Here is a 20,403-nt window from a genome sequence, read left to right on the forward strand (position 1 = left end):
ATATATACTTGAGGGGGGGTGCACTAGAGAAACAACTCCCTTTGATCTTGGGCGCCCCCCTCTCTAGCTCTCCCCTTCTTGATCTAGATTTGAACTAATTTTACTATTTTCTAGTCCTCGTAATTGAGAAGCCTTGTGAGTTCTCTTCTCCCTCCTCTAGTTCTTCGGTGACGCAAAGCTCTGGACGGCGAAGCACTACCGGATTGTGAAGCCCGTACGCGTGCAACACGTAGAGAGGTCGGGCTTTCGGTCTTTTGTTCGAGGTATCATTGTGGATGGTTCAAGGGATTACCGTGTACGGTTCGAGGGATCATTGTGGATGGTTCAAGGGATTACCGTGTATGGTTAGAGGGACTTCAAGAATGATCTATGCCAACTGTTCTTCCGCTGCAACTCAAAGTTGGTAACTATCCGATGTAACCTTGTATGCATCTTCATAGTGACGTCTTCGACATCGTTGTCATAGAAGCCTAACCGCACACATCGACGGACAAACATCAACCGAACGCAATGTCATGCACGTCCAACCCGCGGGAAGCATCAATGGAACAAAGCTCTTCAAGACAACACCCTAAAGAGGGGAAACAACGCTGAAGATGATGACAATGCCCGACCCTGCAGCAGGATCTAGGCTTTCGCTCAGAGATCTTTATCCGAGAGCTGGGGATGTATAGATCTGCCCAACGACGCCTCCAAGGAGGATAACGTCGCCGCCTGCCGACAAGCACCGACCAGGCTTTCATCTGGAGCAGCACAACCACCACGCCCACAGTACCGGCCAAGGCCAACAAGTACCTCCACTGGACCAGGCACCCGTACGCAACGAGTACGCTGGCGGCGCATGGGGCCTGGTCGGCCTGCCCACCCCTACCGCCACACACCCACTAGAGGCAAGACAGAGTAGTTATTGCCTCGAACCTCCAACACAATGAGTTGAGCCCAAATCTAGTCGGTGTGCCCCCCACAACGCCACACCACGCCCATGCTAGGCAGCAATGCTAGCGAATCCTCCGCGCTGGGCGGCGCCTGCGCACCAAGCCATTGACCCCCAGCCACAGGCCCGCAGGAGCCCAGGACAGGGCCGACTTCCTGCAACTACACGCCATTGCGGCACTCGCACCCTCGTTGCCCCGGCAACGTGTGTGTGCACCATCGCGCCATCTAATCCGAGGCCGCCAGCCCGCAGAGCCCAGATCCGGCCCTGCGGCTGCGACCCCTACTCACACAGGGTGCTTGTGGGCGCATCACCGAATGTAACAAGAGATGCTAGACTAACCGGACTTTACCGGGGGATTATGAGGTGGTTAGGAAGTGAGGCGGGGCCACTAATGAAAATTGGGTGGGGCGGGGAAGGGCATTTAGAGAAGCGAAAATCCTACACGTACGAAAGAACCTACGTACAGTTACGAAACCTTGTGTGTAATCTAAACATCCTCCCTGATTTCAGGCCGGTGGGCCCCGGCCTCACCCAAAGACCAATCCTAATCATCCACGCTTGTTATTACTTATTGCGTAAGTTACGTAGCCAGGTTTACGTAGGTGTAGCATTGCTCTTAGAGAAGGGCACGCAACGCAGGGTGTTGTCTTGAAGTATTATCTGAATGTAACACTTAAGTAAAAAAAAAGACGAATGTAACACTCCACAAAGTAAAGCTAAAATTCACCAACATGCATGCTAGATACTACATGAACGGTAAATATGATTTCTTGTTTCCACATTAGTATGGCAAGAAGCAGTCAGCCAGTACTAGTCTTCTCTCTTGTGTCACTCTACTGTTGACGATAGGTTAGCGGCAGAGGTAGCTAGCCAAAGTTAACACCATGATTGATGGAGACTACTCCCTCCCTCCAGCACAGCAGCAGGCAGTATTATTAAGGCGATAGGTATAGTAGGAACTAGGAACAGGAAGCAGCAGCAGCAAGAAGAAGAAGGATCCGACGCCATAATGGTCAAACAACCACGACTCTTCTCCCCTCCTCTCCTCTCCCAGCTACTCCCTTTTCTCCCTCGCCTAGTCTCGCTAGTCCGGTCCTCCTCCTCCTCCTACCCCCTCCCCTCCTATTGGCCCTCCCGATTTCCTCCTCCTCATCCCTTGAATGACGCGGCGGTTGCTTCTTCTCTGAATCCCATCCATCCATCCAGGAGGCCGGCAGGGGCGAGACTCGCCGCCGACGCCCTTCTCCGGCGGAAATGGCCGTAAGTCCTCGCTCCATTCATGATTGGTTGGTTGGCAGGCTCGCCGCCGCTGTCTCCGAGGTGGGGGTGGGGACGTGGGGTGGCCGTGTTTGCTCGGATCCGTGGGCTGACTGGTGTCGTAGGGAAGATTCTTCTTTTGGGCGGCCGCCGCTCCCTCTTGCCGTCTGCGCCATGTGGGATTTCTTCTTGGAAGGAATCGCCTTCGGATGGCAGAGATGCCCTTCCCTTTCTTCCCCTTCAGATGGTTTGACCAACTTGTCATACTCTGCTTGCTGCCTGGCTGGCTGGTGGGGAGACAGATTGCGTCAATTTCTTCTCCATGGAATCAATTTCTTCTCCATGGAATAAATGTGCCGATTTTTCATTTTTGACCAAAATGGCAACCAAGATCTAGTCTTTCTGTTTGTGCATCCAGAAATGTGATTTTGTTGCGTATCCCGTGGTACAAGGATAGTTGGTGCCAAAGCTTGTTTGGGTTGTCTTAGTTGTCTTATGCACTAGGCCACTAGTACAATTTGATCTGATGAAAATATGATTGGTTGAACAAAACTGCAGTTGACACAACAAGACTGAAATGAGCAAACATTATGCTATCAGGCGAGGTCAAATAGCAATCCTTATTTTAGTGATGATTAGTCAAATGGAACTCCCCTCTACATCTTATTCATGTGTGTGTGTGTGTGTGTGCGCGCGTGTGTGTTATACTTATATGAAACAAAACATGCTCAAGTGGCAACATCTTGTATTGTACTCCATTATCTTATCATAATCTTGTGTTCAGAGTAGATTAACATGCCCAAGGAATACTCCATTATCCTATCATAATCTTGTGTTCAGAGTAGATTACAAGGTTCAGTATTCTGTATGCTCTGAACCATTATCTTATCTCTTTGTCCAGTTGTGCTTCTGGTCTCTGGAGTTCATTTAGTATGCCAAGTGCCTTGCCTAGAAAATTACGCGTCTTAATTTAATCTGCTCATCACATGTTAATACTAACAAGTTACTTCCTTGTTCAACCGTACCAGCAACATCAAGGAGTTCCTAAATTTGGGAACTGGGAGGACGAAGGCCAAGGCTACACGCAGTACTTCGAAAACGCCCGCATGGGCAAATCTCCGGGGAGGCCTGTCAACCAAAACGATCGCAATGAAGGCGCTGCACAGGCACCCTCGAACGACCCGCCGTCGGTCAAGGCCTCCCCCTTGAGGCCGGGGTCCGAGCCGGGGCTGCGGAAGAACAGGGACGAAAGGCGTGCCACCCGAGAAGACGACCTCCGTCGCCACGAGGCCGCTGCCCGGAAAACGCATGCCGAGTCACCTAACCACAGATATGGTGACCAGACCAACTACGACGGCGCTGCAAGGAAAGCAAGCAATGAGAGGTCACCCATCCATCCTCGGCAGCAGGCAAGGCTTGCAAACAAAGGTGGGGTTTCATCTCCTATTGCGGATCGTAGGGGTTCTGCTCCCACCACACCTGGAAGGTCCAAGATGAGGCCAACCGGGCGCGGCGATGAAACGGTAAAGCCGTAGCTGCTTCTTTGAGTCTCAGTCAAATGAAAACCGTTCTTTTCCTATACTGAATATGAATGAAATAATATATATTAGGCAGAATGTAATTGCATTATGAGTATTACTGCTGGTACGTGTACTTTCTGAAGTGCTGTTGTGTGATTTTTGCACGTGCAGCCCGAGAGAGGATCAGCTGTGCCAAAGTTTGGAGACTGGGATGAGAAAGATCCTTCGACTGGTGAAGGTTTCACTGACATATTTGAGAAGGTGAGGGAGGAGAAGCAGTCCGGTGCGGATACTGTCGGCACCAGCCATGCATACAAGGACCGCTACAACCAAGGGGACAGATATGAATCTTCGGTGAGTCTGCTTTTAATTTTGTGTACTGCTGCTGGTTTCACCAAAACTATTATCATACATGTGGAGTAAAGATTCCCTATTTTGCTTGTGGAACTAGTTTTCGCCGCTTTAATATCAGCAGCATTGGCCATTGAGAATCAAGATGGTGCACCTAGTATAGATACCTAAGATAATTGATTGCTTCCATCTCCACTGCTTTTAGAGATCATACCGCCATGCTTAGTTCCACAATAACTGAAAATTGGCCAAGCACTAGTTACTTTCAGCGGTGCAAACTACAGTTCCTTTGAATAATTGTCGCAAAATATTGAATACAAAGTCAGCAGTTCCGCCATGCTTTTGTAGTTTTGTTGATGTTGGTTTCACCACAAATGTTGTCATACATGTGGAGTAAAGATTCTCTTGTTTTGCTTGTGGAACTAGTTTTCGCCGCTTCAAGCATTGGCCATCGAGATGCAAGATAGTGCACCATACCTAAGATAATTGCTTGCTTCATCTCCAACATTGCAATATACAGTTCCTTAGCAGAACAATTGCAAAAATATTAAGTAATGTTACTTCTGGACTTCTGGTTGTTAAGGGGTTGTGTTATGCGGTAGAGTAGTTGCTTATGGTAGCGATATCTCAGTCGTGTTTGGTTCATTGAAAATGTGATAGTGTCGATAAATCGCATCTAATAGATGGTACGTGCGTGTCTGCTTCTTTTTCAGGGCTGCTCATGCTTCAGCTGGTTCAAGAAGTGACACCCACCCTGTCTGTAACATACCTGTGGCGATTGTATCTTTGTGAAATGAGTAGCCAAATCTGTTGTTTTGTTGAGATGTTATGTTATAGCGAGACATGTATCGGAGCATGAATTATTCACAAGGCTGTGATTCAGCATTTTCTTGAGCATTTGTAATCAGTGGTTGGTTTCCTGAGTTTTGCAACAATTGTCTCATTCCTGGATTAAAGGGGAAGCAGGTTGGGAAATAAGGACGGTTTGTAAAACTTGTCACAAGCCAACTGATATAGTAAAGGCCGTGAAAAAGAATCAAAAGGCCTTGCATTTACAGACAGTAGTTGATATTCTGATCGTACAACAGCTTAGCAGATTGTCCAGTAAAATTTATATGGTTATTCAGAGAGAAAATGTATGATACACGTTTTGAATATTTCATTGTAAAATCTGGATTCTGGAGGTGACAGACCAGTAAATTCAAACAATGACAGCGATCAAGGTCCAGCGCTCTACTACATAAAAGTCTCACGAATCTCCAAACTAATGAACAACACCAGACATATCTACGCAATCCCAAGGACCTATAGGCAACATGTTCTATGTACTGACAATGTGTTTTACATCAAAACTGGATGCTATCTTGCTTGTCTTTAGGGGCGACGCACTGCCAGAGAGATCTGTAGGATTCAATTTCTCTCGCATCTATTCCCAGGGTGCGAAGGTTCCGCGCATATTCCTACAAACAATGTGTCAGCAGGAGTGCAATGCATCTGATACACATCTGGTAAGGGGAAAAAGATTGTACATAGAAAGAACCAAAAGGGGGAATACCACAAAGAAAAACCAGTTGATGAAAGATGAATCTATATGCTTTATGAGCATGAGGGTAAAAGACAGTTAGCGAACCTGAATATCAAGGAATAGTTGCATGCAGATCTTGTCGGTGTCAGATATGATGTTATCTGAGGCATCAGTACTACCTCCTATTCGTTTTTGTTGTCCTTGGCGCAGTCTTTGCAACGAAGATTCAGTTTTCCTTGCCTTCATATTGAAAAGATACAATCTGAGTAACTCATAGGTAGAAAGGTAGAACTGAAATTTCAAAGGCGGGCGGGCAATCCTTATACTTACCACATTGACTACTTCGGATACCATGTCATAATAAGTTGCCGTGATCTTGTCTGTCGATCCACGGCGCAGCTTAGTTTTATCATCTTCTGTTAAATAGTGCACACGATCTCCTTCAAGAAACACCTAAGAACACAAAGGTATATGGCCATAACTCAAATGCAGACCATACAACTAGTACATGTAATATGACCTTGCTCAGAAGAGAGCAATAAACTCAGAAATTTTAAGCTAATAAAATGCTGTCGGTTGAACAGAAACAGAAAACCAACATGGAAGTTCATTCACCTTAAGTGGATGCAAAATCCCAGATACATACGGAGAATGCCTCACAGGAAGTTTATTGGTCATCCTATATGTGGCCGTTATTCCCTTCAGGTGTTTCAGATCCTACAATCAATTCAGAAAAAATTTAGTTACAATCAGAGAACAAGAGGAACAGTCTTAAATGTTCTCCATTGAATAAAATTATTTACAAATGCAACATTAGCTTCTATATTCAGCAATATTTCATGCCAGAACAAAAGATATGTATGATGATAGTATTGCCCTTCTGTTGGCATTGGTCCACTCACCTCATTAGACCTTTTAACTATGACCCCAATCATGACATCCATTATGCTAGGCAACAACTCCTTCAAAGGCTCAACAGCTTGCAGTATACTTTGTTTCACAAGGGTAAGTAATTCAATGGGGCATGATGCTAGCAATTGATTCACACGTCCCACAAAGTCGCCTGATTCTGAAAGCTCCCCAATTACAGCATTTACATCATGCATTACCTGCACATCAAATTATCGTAACCCTTTAATCCAATGGAAAAAAAGTCTGTCAAGCCTACAAACTGCTACGTGGTCTGCGCAACATTGTTTTATAGCATATTCAGAGCGCAATAAGGACTACAGAAGGACGGGCCAGGACAACAGGAAAGCTGCACCTTGCCCTTTTATTGCCTCGTAGTTGTCAATATGAACCCCGCCATGTATGATGCTGGTAAAGCTAAAGTACAAGTAGTCAGCCAGTCAACTTCACCCTGACTTGAGCACTAAATCTTTAGCATGGAGTCAACTAATCACCTTATTGTCAACTTAATTTCATAAACCACTAACTTAAAACGAAAGCATACACTCAAAAGAGTAACACATGGTGTACACAGCTAAGATGATAACACTCAGTACTGAGAAGTGCTAGGTCTTGGTCACTGAAATGACATGGTAAGACTTCAAATAAATCTGTAGATGCGACATACATATATGAAATCCTCCACAGGTACAGAGAGTGCCCACTCAGGATCTGCAGGAGAACTCGAGCTCCCATCAGAAGCATTACGCGCAGCCAGACCAGAAGAAAGCCATATTGTATACCTTATTGTGCAAGGACATGGAGGAAACTAAAAGGTCAGCCTCCGGATGATAAATCATGAAAAGTAAGTTAAACAAAAATCATTTGTGATAGTTATACCTTGAAATAAGCTGCAAGGACAATCGGAGGAATTTATCAGAGTGAGAAAAAACAAGAACATCATCACTCCAGCAGGACTGCAAACTTTCTAATAGCTTAATACTTTGCTTCAACAATAATGGCTTCTGCTTCATTTGGTTCTCATTCACTCCGACAGGGCTAATTGTGGCTGTAAGGGCACCATCAAGACCACCAGCAATTTCCTGGAATCTTGTGTAGTTGAACCAGTAGAAATGAAGTGAGAAACATTGTTTTAAAGTGTGTGTATAACACTAACAGAGATATTTATGCTTACCTCAGTGAAAAGTAGACACTAACATGCCACAGTCGCATGAAATCTGTGTAAGCAGGCTCAGAGCGGAACTTTGTTACAGCAGACTTGGAAGGACAGTAGCCTACAGAACAAATAACAGGTCAACCATGAGTTCAAATAATTGTAAGCATCATCCTCATAGAACTTAGAAATGGAGATGTGTTGTGCTCTGCAACTCTCTGTAACACAACAAGTAATAGGATACAATGCAAACTTCAATGCCAACACCATTGCTAGCTGATTTTACCACTTGATTACGTATCAAGGTGCTAGAGACATTACTTGCTCAGCTGAGCAACGACCTTCTTCCCTTTCACCAATTTAATTGTCGTTACACACACACAATCAAAAACATACAATAGCAGGCTTTGCAGGCAAGCATAGTACTGTAGTAGACTTAGCAGACCAAATCACATAAAACAAACCACCTTGTGCCAGAATAATTAGCATACCTTCAAGAAAGTCAAGAAACTTTAAGCTCGCTTTGTAGTTTCTCAGGAACTCTTTAGGTTTTCCAGGAGAACAGGCCCCAGGCTTTCCCTTCATGATTGCAGAATGGACTTCCTTGAGTATTGAATTGGCCAGAAAATCAAAAATATGAAGTACAGAGTTTGCTGCAAATGAAACAAAAATCGATAAGATGTTATCTATCTAAGTCTATATGCAGCATTTAGGCTTCATCAGAATATGAAGTAACAGAATTTACAGCTACCTGATGAAGATATTTCCAAAATAAATTTGCAATCTTTTTCTACACATTGCATTATCTGCTCATAGTCATCCTCCAGGTCATCAGAAGATACCCCAGAAACAGCTTTTGCATAGTTTTGAGGGACAATTTTCTGAATCAATGGGGAGACCACTGTTGTACGGAAAAGCTCTTCAGCTGAAGATGTGTTGTCAATGGCAGCATAAGCACGCAAGCAGTTGTATATCACTTTTGCGTCCCGATGTTCTAGACCAACCACAAAGCAACGCTCCAAGCTACCATCAAGTAGTTTTGTAGCACCTTGGACCCTCTTCTCCATGTTCTCAATAAAAGGAAGGTTCTGTACTGCCATAATAACAGAATAAGAATCATATATATGTTGCATTAAAATGTACTCCCTCCGTAAAGAAATATAAACATTCTTATATATTTCTTTACAGAGGGAGTATATGATGTATCCAGTTAGACATAAAATGAGTGCTACCAATACAAAATTGGGTTGGTGCTTTGGCAGTTTGAGAATAAGATTCTAGCACAAACTTCAAGAAGTGAATGAACTTAATCATGGCCATGAAATACAACTGGCTATTTCTCATACTTTATTAAGACATGATTACACATATTATGATGACAATATATACTGCCCTTTCAATGGTGACACACGTACCAAATATTTTCGTGTGAACTATCTGTAAACATTTTACGTTGTAATTTTCCTAGGGTTCTGTTCGACAACTTACATAAACCATAGAAAAACTCTATATATTAGAAGCTAGAGATGCCCAAGGAGAAAAGGACCAGTACTATCTGTTGGCACAAACCTGTGCATGGCTGATGTAAAATTTGAGTCGGTTCATCTCGCTTGCGATTCTTTCTAACAGAATGCTTTGTGTTTCTCTGACATCTGTCCCTGCCTCCACATTTGGTGACGTAGTATCATTGCCGGAGTAGCCCTTATCAACTGAACGAACCTCAACATCTGATGAATCAGATGGTGCTGTTGGTAATTCCTTGATCAGTTTCTCAACCTGAATGAACAAAACAAACCGTTAGGTTTCATAAACGACACGACATGAGCTAAAGCAATTTGGTGAACACATATCAAACTTGCTTTGATGAAACAATCTGGAGGGTCAACGGATGACAAGCCAGAGGAGTTATTTCATTGGAAGAAAATCTCAGCATCATGATACGCCGCAAATTTCGATAAGTATGCAGTGGCATGTGACCGTTTATACTAACTGTGAAATTTTAGTCAGTAATTTATTTATGCAGTCAGACCCAGCAGTGTTAATGAACTAGCTACATTGGCATTTAGATTTCAGACACAATGGGCAAAATCTCTACCTAAAAATGAAGCAATGGCTGGTACAAATTGGTAAACATGTACTATCAGACTTGCTTTAGTGGCCAGCTTGATAGAAACCCTCTTGATGGTCAACGGTTCAATGGCGGAGATTTTTTTTATAGCCGAGAAAAAAATCTCAGCATTACAATGTGTTCTGATGATAAGTACGCAATGGCATATGTATATATGATCATTTATTCTAACATTATGATATTGTTGCAAATTTGGATAAGTATGCAATGACATATGATCATTTATTCTAGCATCATGATATGTCACAATTCCGATGATAAGTATGCAAGGACATGTGATCATTTATACTACTAGGTGCTGAAACTGCAGTGAGGTGAATGAGATGATGCATCTGTATGCAGGGACAACCCAGAATGGCAGATGATAGTCTACTAGTTATGCAGTCGGATCGACCACCAGTGGTGTAAACTGAAGTACAGAGCAGCGAATTAGCCACATTGGAGTCTGTTCAAAGCGGGAGCAAGTCCGAGATCGGAAACCTTGGAGACGACGTGGGAGGTGTCGAGCAGCAGCTCGAGGAGCTCGCGCGCCTGGGTCGCGGCGGCGCGCTGCTCTAGCCCGGCGCGGAGGGCGGCGAGCGCGGCGGAGGCGGCGGCGCGGAAGGCGGCGACCTTGTCCCTGAGGTCGGCGAGCGGGGCGCGCATGCGGGCGGCGGCGGCGTCGACGCCCTTGAGGCGGGCGCTGAGGCCGACGAAGTCGGCGTAGTCGCGGTTGATGAGGCCGACGAGCTCGGCGCGGAGGGCGGCGAGGTGGGAGCGCAGCTCGGCGGCGAGGCTCTCGAGGGGCACGTAGGAGCGCAGCTCGGCGACGTAGGCGTCCGGGTCGAAGCCCGCGCGCAGGAAGGCCTCCGGCCGGAACCACGGCGGGTGCGCCTCGATCGTCTCCCCGAAGAGGTCCTTGGCCGCCGCCGCCGCCGGCGGCGGCTGCGGCGGGGCGGGCGCGCGCGGCGGCGCTACGGCGAGATCCGCCATGGGGTCGGGTGGGTGGATCTGGGGGGGAGGGAGGGAGTGCGGTGGGTTTCAACGGAGATCTAGCGGGTAGCGGCGACGAGACGACGCTCCATTTCTTGTGCTACGGAGGAGGCTGGACCGTCGGCCCGGGTTTTACTGCTTGGGCTTGCTGCAATTTACAAAACCGAACTTCTTATGAAATTTTCAAAATTGTCTCAACAAAAATATGAAATTTTCAAACATTTTTCTGATTGTTCTTCATAAAAAGGGAACACTGAAAAAGATGTAAAGAAAGAATGGAAAAAAAAACTGGGCCATAACTTTCTAGAGGGTTCCGGAAACCGAAGAAACCTGGGAACAAAACCTACTAAATGGGCCAGCCAGTTGCTCGGCTCATCTTTGTGCGATACGCAGACAATTGTCGCAGCAAGCGGCAAATAGGACATATGCCCTCTTCATAGGATCAAATCCGATGCATTTTTTCCTGCCAGGAAAAAAACTGTGTTGTACTGTCGAATTCTTAGGAAATGGTGTTTCGGCCCTTGAGGGCAACCAGAACACCTAGGGCATTTTGGTTGAACTAATAGACCGAAATCTCTACTCCTAAAGGGGGAGTTCGTACGTCGTTCGTTCGTTTGCTCATGAGTCCCTTCGATATTTTGTAAGATCTCCCCCTCCACCCCCCTCCCTCCGCGCGCGCGCGTTCCATCATCTTTTTCTATCCCTATAAAAACCTGTGGAGAAAACCCCGCAAAAGAATGATGTGTTCAATGGGAGTTTGTGTGTCGTTGTTCCCTCCTTCTAACCCTATGGATCGATTCGAGAAATTTTCTCTCCCACCGATTCCTTTTCTTCCTCCAGTTTCAGCTTTTACTACGTGCTCTTTTTACTTCCCTAATATCTATATATTCCCGATTTTCTAACACAAAGGATGGCTCTTGTCCGAAAATTCCTCGTTCTTTCTTCTCAAATGTGTTATTTTGTGCTCTCCAAATGCTTGCCACTTCACGCAACTACCTTGGGGTAAAATGGAACAGAGAGTGGAAGAAAACAAAAAATGTGTACAACAAAATGAAGTATAACTAGTGGTTGGGGCGCCACCCTGTGGGGTCGCCTGAGCGGAAGCTGGTGGCGGGTGGGATGCGCCCCTTTCACTCACCTTTTTGTACTATATAGTGTTATTGCATAAGACTCAAAGTACAACAATACTCCCTCCGTTCCTTTATGTAGTGCGCCTCTTCTCTAGCTGCAATACCAAGACGTGCGCTGGCACATGTAATTTGGACCATAATAACCCTCCGCTCCTGAGCTTGTCCAGGCCCCATGTGCGCAGCCATCCGCCTCGCATCTCATATCTCCGCATTTTCCTCTCTGCATACAGAGTACTAGTACACCATTTTTCTCTCCGGGTCTCTTTCTCCCCATTTCCTGGTCTTGTTGGCCGCGTGCCCTTGCAGTCATCCGGTCGACAAGCAAGCGTCAGCCGCGGGGACGCCGGAGATGCCGGCCACGGGGACGCCGGCCAAGGACGCGGTGCACAGCTGTGGCCGCGCAACGGCAGGGTGCAGGGGACGGCCACACGCGCGTGTTGCTGGCAAAACTCGAGGCGCAGCTGCTGGGTGTGTTGACGGCTGGTGGACGAGCTCCACGCGGACGCCCAACTCCCGCGGCTGGTTGCGTACTACAACCATGTGGAGATCATGGAAGTGCTCCTCGCCGAGGGCCTCGTCAAGCGCCTCCTCTACCTCCAGCGCGCGCCGAGCTCTAGACCCTGAGACTGGTGGCCCTGCTCCCCACTGGCAATCGTGGCAGGGGCGCGGACACGCCAGCCGTGGCAGGGGCGCACAAGTATCCTTTCGACCTAGAACAGCAGCGTCGCCGCCATGAAAGGCGCCCCTCCATCTTGGCCCCGTCGGACCAACGCCACCGGGCGATTCCGTCGCTGCCGGTCGATTCCCATCAGCGGCGACGCCCATCACCTCCTCTGTCCATCATCCCTGACCGTCGCGGCGGCGCTGCCTCCGCCACCTCTCGCCTCGCCGCTGGACATGGAGACACCAGCCAAGGACACGGTGAGCCCCGCTGGATTTTGAGAACGGAGGCGATGCGGACTCAAGAGAAAGGGATTGCGGAGGAAGAAGATGCGCAACAGAGTAAAGAAAGAGATAAGGGGTATTATCGTCTAAAGTAGCGCAGAAGAGCAGATACGCACTACATTCTGGAATTTTGCTAAAAAAGTTAGGCGCACTATAAAACGGAATGGAGGGAGTATGAAAGTATGGTACATGTAAGTTGGTGATTGGAACAATAAGACAGATGATACGTCTCCAATGCATCTATAATTTTTTATTGTTTCATGCTATTAAAGTATTGTTCTTGGATCTTTTATACTTATTTAGTAGCAACTTTATATCATTTTTTGGGACTAACCTATTGACATAGTGCCTAGTGTCAATGGTTGTTTTTTGCTTGTTTTTTTACTTCGCGGAAAATCAATATCAAACGGAGTCCAAATGCCACGAAACTTTTTTGCAGATTTTTTTCTGCCCAGAAGATACCTAGGAGGCCAAGGAAGTGCACCAGAGGAGGCCCGTGGGGCCCACTAGGCACCAGGGCACGCTAGAGGCCCCAAGCGCGCCATGGTGGGTAGTGGGGCCCACTGGAAGCTTCTCCACCGACCTTCAGCTCTATAAATACTCTAAAATCCCCAAAACCCTAGGGGAGTCGACGAAACATTTTTTCAGCCGCCGCAAGTTTCAGAACCACGAGATCCAATCTAGAGGCATTTTCGGCACTCTGCCGGAGGGGGCAATGATCATGGAGGGGTTCTTCATCATCACCCTTGCCCCTCCGATGATGCGTGGGTAGTTTACCACAGACCTATGAGTCCGTAGGTAGTAGCTAGATGACTTTTTATTTCTTTTTATCTTCAATACAATGTTCTCCTCGATGTTCTTGGAGATCTATTTAATGTTATTACTTTTTGCGGTGTGTTTGTTGGGATCCGATGAATTGTGAGTTTATGATCATATCTATTTATGAATATTATTTGAGTTTTTGCTGAACTCTTTTATGCATGATCTTTATAGCCCCGTATTTCTTCTTCAAAACTTTGATTTGGTTTGGCCAACTAGATTAATTTTTTTTGCGATGGGAAGAGGCGCTTTGTGATGGGTTCGATCTTGCGGTGCCCTCGCCCAGTGACAGAAGGGGTAGCGAGGCACGCATATATCGTTGTTATTAAAAATAAAAAGATGGCGTCTATTCATACATGAATAGATCTTGTCTACATCATGTCATCGTTTTTATTGCATTACTTCGTTTTTCCATGAACTTAATACATTAGATGCATGTTGAATAGCGGTCGATGTGTGGAGTAATCTCTACTATTAAAGAAGAATCGAACGTCGTGATGGTTCGACCAACTCCTCGCCTCCACTCGTATATAACAAAAAGAAAAAATCTGTCGAAAACCTCGCACACCAAACCGACGCAAAATCAGGAAAGAACCCACTTCCTCCACCTTCTCCCCGACCCAATCTCCATCTCTCTCCCAATCCCGAACTACCTGGCATCCCTCCCTCCTGCGAGTCTGAGACCACCCAGCGGTGGCCCCTCTCTCCGCCGAGAAAAATCGCCGACGGTTGGGGTCTCCGGTGTAGGAGGATCCGCAGCCCGCGGTGGGCCTTCTCCCCTGCACCCCGAGCTCGGATGGCCTCAATCTGGGAGCCGAGTGGAGGCGCGGTGGGGCCAAGCATGGCGACGCTGATCCTGATAGCGTCCTGGCCACGGTCGCGGACGCCACGCCCTCACAAGAGTCCCGCACGGGAACCATAGGAGAGGGTGGCACACTGGCTGCACCGATGAGTTCGCAGCCATCATGCACGTCGACATTAGCTGCGGCACGTACGAGCCCTGCAGCATCGACGAGATCGGCCTAGGTTACTGCACCGGCGACCTCTGTGGTACATGCGACGATGCTAGCGCAGATCCACAAGATTAGATGCGTGCACTTGTAATGCGTGCACTTGTAAGGCTGTTCGTAACTCCCATCTTCTACTTTCGCTCTATTTCTATCGCGATCTGCACATGGACATCGTTGACTGGTGCACCGTTTTGTATCTCGGCTGGTGATGATAGCCATCTTGGACGCCTTCTTCGTGGAGCCCGGCTTGCTTAAGGTGATGATTGCTTGTTGACTTACTCTGTCTGTGGCATAGGATGCACACTAAGTGTTTGCTCATTTGTTTGTGTTGCCTTGTAGGTTCCCTGCCTGTCGAATTTTTTCTCTACCGAGAAGTGCATATTGTTGATTGGTCCGGCTTACAAAGAGGAGTACTAGCTTCCCGAGTCTCTCTTACAGAGGCACTCAAGTAAGTCTCTCGTACTAGCATTTGTTGCTCTGTTAAGTTCGTTAGCTTGAGATGCACTGTGTGCATATACAAATACTTGTCTCTGTAAGGTGATTCTTTGACTTGAATTAACACCTGCTGTTTTTCTGAATTTTATCTGAATCTAAGAAATTACCTGATTGCATAATTAATTATGGCTAAATATATATTGTTCAATTCATGTATATGATTTTTGGTTATCAGTGATGTGCTCCTACTTCTATTGTGTGTGTGCGTGTGCGTGCGTGCAAGCATGTGTTATGTGGACAATTAGAGAGGAGAGACTGTTGCACATTAGTTTGATTATCATAGTTTGCACATATACAAGTCTGCTTAGAGCTTTTATACTACTCAAATGTCTTCTAGATTCCTGTGCATATTCATGAATGATTTCTTATTTTCAATTTAGTCCCGGTAGATTGAATACAAGAAGCATGCTCATCGACAATTTCATTTATGTCTATTGCCATTGCGATACAAGGTTAGGTGTGTAATATGTTCAGATATGCGTTGTGAGTTGTGACATAAATTTTTATAGTACCTTTCCATAGATAATTGCTTACAGTGTATAATTCAAAATCAAGCCTCATACCTCGTTATCTATGTTTAGTTTGGATCTTGCATACTAAGGTAACCTGTTTTAAGAAAATTCACACCTGGAAGTATTGTACGGGATTTAGCTTATTTTTCCTTTTCTCCATGATACTACAGATGGTCAAAGCATGACTATATTAGTATAACCAACTACATCAGCCGTGAGGATCTTCAGGTTTGCTCTAGAATTAGACCTTGTAGTTATTCTAAACTGATATATACTGGCATGGCATGTATGCGGAATTAAAAATCTTAGCTTCAATTGCTTCCGACGCATAATACTGTCTTCCAATTCTATAATATTTATTTCCTATGCCGATACTATTAACCTGTTCCTTGGTTTATATCTTCTCTAACTGGTTCATTATGTATGTTGTAACTTCATCAGAGTATATATACGTTAACAAATAGAGATGAATACTCCTAATGCCTTTTCTTACAATTGTATATGGGTGATTGTGATGCACATATTTCTAGCAGCAGCAGTGCTACCTGCTATTGTGAGTCTGTACGAAGGCTGGTGCGACCGTCTTGGAGGTGATGTCGTTTTTGGGAAGCTTGTATTGGATATCTATGCTTTGGGACGGGTGAACAAAACCATGTATAAAGAGTCCAACGCTTGAGATTCTAGCATGGAAAAAAGGATATGCTGACTGAACTTAACCAATCTGGTGCTACATTTAGACTTGAACAGATTAGGTTTATTCATGGTTCAAATCGTGGTTGCCAAAGTGACATTGGACGCACTTTGCCCAAATGTCCAAATAGAACAATACATTGCGTAGCGAAGTTTATTTTTCTGTCATGATTAACTAAAATTATAAACTAATATATAGCAGCCCACAAATGATAACATGTCATCAGCTTTCACAGCTTTTGCAAAGACAAGACTTTGACTTAACAGCATCAAGAGCAGAATAATACATAAACATTTGGCCTCTTAACCAGATGACTAACCTACATACCCATGATCTTCATGCGTCCACTGTTGTTTTTGCCATTCGACTTAGGGAGAGATCATTCATACTCTAATGTTTTGGCCATCATATCTAGGAGATATCACTCATGCGTGAACCATGGCGAATAGGACAGGAAATACATTAGGAGTAAACAAAGATAGAAAAGGTTAGGAAGAAATTAATAATAATTACATCAAAGAAGTTAGGGGGAATAATTAGAGGTGAAACAAGGTCTTTTAAGAGATGAAGCATGTCCCCCCTGATTATGCAGAGCCGCTTAATGCGTCATGTTTTGTTTCCACAATCTGTAAATCCGGAGCCAAGGGTAATGAAGTAAAAGAGAGCATGTAATGGTGTTATGTTGGTGGAGCCAAGGGTATTCCTGCAGGGAAAATGGCATGTGCTCCCATTCTACGAGAGCACTTGGAACGTTGGATGTCAGATCCAACGATGCAGAGAACGCTCGTGAAACATTGCACAAAACCCCCTCAAATAGTCATTGTATTGCATTGAGGTCCACATACTTCGAAGCTAACCGTTGGATGTCACATCCAACTCTCCATCTGCTCCCGTTCATGTAGGCTATGGGAGCACCTAATAATTTCCCTATTCCTGCAGGGACAAGGATGGAAAAAATGACACGTGACAAAGAGGAAACATTAACTCAGTGATTGGGTCTCAAGGGAGAAGATACACAGAAGTTGGTGATTGTTAAGTTGTGGTGGCAAATTTCATGTTGACAACTAATCTATTTCATAATCGGTCGTTATTGAACACCGATGACAAGCGTGACAAGATGGTGCAACTAAAAAACACGCACATGATCGTCTAGGGAAACCTAGACATGGGCGGGAAACCACGCAAGAGCAAGGTTGCAACAATTTGCGTGGCGCGAGGATTCCGGGGGACCAAGAAATATGGCTCCGCAGTGGACGCTGCTAGACATGACTGGGCAGGTGGGCACGACAGAGAGGGCTAAAGAGGGAAAATAAATGGGAGCTCACCATGCCCACAAGATTAGCAATGACATGCGAGCATGGAAACAAGACATCCATCTTTAGCAGTGGAAGCAGTGAGGACATTGCTCCAAGACGATATCTATCCCAACAAAGTCATAAGCTGCATATGACATACACATTGTAAATTTCAATAATATTTGAAATCAATGTCTCTATGTCTATGTTCATTGTCTCGTGGCAACGCGCGAGCATTCAACTAGTAGTAGTAGATGCAGGCAGGAGTCGGTCTACTAATCTTGGACGTGATACCTATATACATGATCATTCCTTGAATATCGTCCTAATTATTTAATTTTCTGTCAATTGCCCAACAGTAATTTGTTTACCCACCGCATGCTATTTTCTCGAGAGAAGGCTCTAGTGAAATCTACGGCCTCCGGGTCTATTTTTGATCATACTAAAACCAAAAATATCTTGCCCACTTTCTCTTTATTTATTTTATTTTGTGTTTTAGTTAGATCTATTTATCAAATCTCATACAATTTAATCTATCTTAATACCGATGAAGGATTGACAACCCCTCCTACACGTTGGGTTGCAAGTTTTTATTATTTGTGTGCATGTGTTGTTTACATAGTGTTGTTTGTGTTATATAGCAGACTTAGTGTTGAGAGGACGAAGTGCATGCAAAAAATTGTTTGTGGGTGTATGGTATGGATTAGTAGATCTCATTATTTGAATGTCTAGGTAGTTGAATCATGAACAACATTTTGAATGACAAACGGTCTTGTGTGGCGTTATTTCACAGAGAAAGGCTAGGGTGGAGAACACGAGGTCTTACCGGTGCGAGCGTCCTGCACTGATACAACAGTTGCGCTCAAAAGACATAGCTGAGCATCATGAGCAACATAACCATTTGCCGTCTCCTACGTACAAACAAACAATACACTGGCCCTCCCACAAATATATAGATGTGTACAATAAGGATTTGGTTGAGCAGCTGCGGCAGAACGATGTGAACCTTGCAAAGGTCTACATTATTATTGGCAGTTTCTTTGGATCGATGGAAAAAAATATCTTTCACAAAAAGAGCTTTGAAGAATTTTTGTGGTAAAATAAGTAGAGAGCAAGGAGATGATGTAACATCCCAATTTTTAATTTGGATGTTATACATAGATCATCATATGCATATCATATTTATTCTTGCATTTTGTTGTGACCCTAGAAATCTTAAGCAACTCAAGGACCCAAGGAGAGAGTTGGAGATTTCACAAAATTCATACTTGAATTTATTTCAAATTTGAAGAAATGATCAATTTGATTTTTTTATTTTTTCTCCAATTATTCTAGTATTAAAAATAAATGAGAGAAGATAATATGACTTCTTCAAACCAAGAGAAATATTGGAGAAAGAATTTTAAAATCAAATTATTATTTTTATTGGTATTTTATTTGAATTAGAAAAATATTGCATTTTTGAAAAATGCATCCTAGTCTAGAAAAATGTTCATCTTGTCCTAAATTTTAGGTTTGGACGGTGAAAATTGTTTCAGGAATTTTTAGAATTTTCTTTATATTTATTTAGGATTTATCCTTCGCGGCGAAATTATTTTAAAAAAACTTCCAGACCGACTCAGCCGAAACCCAGCCGACCCAACTCGCGCGCGCCGCCGCAACCGCCCCCGCCGCCGTGTGGGAGACGGACTCCCGCCGGAGTCCGGAGCCGCCCCGCCCGGCGCCCCCTTCTCCAAGTTGGAGACCCCCGGGGTGTCCTTTATAAGCCGCCGCCGCCCTCCCGATCCACCTCGCCAACCCCGCCGCCCCGCAGCCCCGCCTCCCGCCGCCGAGCGCCACACCACCGCCGCCCTCCCAATCCACCTCGCCAACCCCGCCGCCCCGCAGCCCCTCCCGCCGCCGAGCGCCGCACCACCGCCGCCAGCGCCGCCGCCCCTCGCCGCTGTCGCTGCTGCCAAGCCGCCGTCGTCGTCGCCCGAGTCACCGCCCCGCCTCGCCGCCGTCGCCGGAGCCGCCGCCGCTGTCGACCGATCTGATCCGCCGAGCCGCCATTTTTTTGACAAACCGGTATAACCCCGAACCGTTCCGGTTTTTTAGGTTTTTCTCGGTTCTTTTAGAATAGATCGGTTTTCGTTTTTATTTTAGTTATTAAATGAACGTTCGTTTGTTCGTTCATTTTAACGGATGGTTTTCCTCGGATTAGTTCTGTTAGCGAACGTTCGCGCCGTAGTCTTTTCTTTTAGTTTATTTTTCGGCCAAGGACCTATCCGCGAATAGTTTTCTTGCGATTTAGCCCCTGATCTTAAAACTAGCATAACTTTTTACTCGTTTATCGAAATTAGATGAAACCAGCGCCTAAATCTTCGTATGCTACTGTTTTCTCGTTGTTTTGTTTGAGTGGTTGCTTATGTATGCTACTGTTTTTCTATGCTATATTACCCGGAGTGCGAAGCTTGTTACTACGAATCTCTAGAGTTTGCAGATCGTCAGCAAGGCAAGTTACACTTTGATCGTACTTTTCTATACCCAGTTTTTACTATGCATTAGTATTACCCCTCAAACAATTGCATGAGTAGGATTTGGGAACATGTGGTTTGGTTGTAGTGCTTGAGGTAGGAATCTAATACCTTCTGATCACCCCGGGAATATACGTTATGCTTATTTATTGCTTAGCCATGCTCGTAGACGAGGATTGGATCGTGATTTACACATGGAAGTTTGAGAGTTATTAATCATGGATAATATTAAGGTGGT

At 45.3% G+C, this 20,403-nt stretch overlaps 2 protein-coding genes and 1 long non-coding RNA gene across 4 annotated transcripts; 2 read left to right on the forward strand and 1 right to left on the reverse strand.

Moving 5' to 3' along the window:
* The first annotated feature begins 1,792 nt into the window (after positions 1-1,792).
* LOC123087618 (RPM1-interacting protein 4) lies at positions 1,793-4,988 on the forward strand. Of its 2 annotated transcripts, none has more exons than XM_044509657.1 (4): positions 1,793-1,949; positions 3,223-3,717; positions 3,886-4,068; positions 4,779-4,988. In XM_044509657.1, exons 1-4 carry the CDS (start codon positions 1,947-1,949, stop codon positions 4,809-4,811), a joined length of 714 nt encoding a protein of 237 aa, XP_044365592.1. In that variant the 5' UTR covers positions 1,793-1,946; the 3' UTR covers positions 4,812-4,988. The 2 variants fall into 2 exon arrangements, with proteins under 2 accessions (XP_044365592.1, XP_044365591.1); XM_044509656.1 differs by having other exon boundaries at positions 1,920-2,197.
* Positions 4,989-5,160: 172 nt separating this feature from the next.
* LOC123087617 (conserved oligomeric Golgi complex subunit 2) lies at positions 5,161-10,815 on the reverse strand. The gene is made up of 12 exons (XM_044509655.1): positions 10,261-10,815; positions 9,222-9,428; positions 8,404-8,740; positions 8,144-8,305; positions 7,674-7,773; positions 7,379-7,588; positions 7,167-7,281; positions 6,493-6,699; positions 6,206-6,307; positions 5,921-6,043; positions 5,696-5,830; positions 5,161-5,525 (listed from the first exon to the last, which is right to left on the reverse strand). The coding sequence occupies exons 1-12, from the start codon at positions 10,750-10,752 to the stop codon at positions 5,412-5,414; spliced, it is 2,304 nt and encodes a 767-aa protein (XP_044365590.1). The 5' UTR covers positions 10,753-10,815; the 3' UTR covers positions 5,161-5,411.
* A 3,409-nt stretch (positions 10,816-14,224) lies between these two features.
* Positions 14,225-16,773, forward strand: LOC123082646 (uncharacterized). Its single transcript, XR_006439087.1, has 3 exons — positions 14,225-14,912; positions 14,996-15,104; positions 15,834-16,773. It is a non-coding gene; the product is annotated as an uncharacterized lncRNA (long non-coding RNA).
* Positions 16,774-20,403: the final 3,630 nt, after the last annotated feature.

This window comes from Triticum aestivum, chromosome 4A (genome assembly GCF_018294505.1).
Source record: "Triticum aestivum cultivar Chinese Spring chromosome 4A, IWGSC CS RefSeq v2.1, whole genome shotgun sequence".
In the NCBI taxonomy this organism is placed as follows: domain Eukaryota; kingdom Viridiplantae; phylum Streptophyta; class Magnoliopsida; order Poales; family Poaceae; genus Triticum; species Triticum aestivum.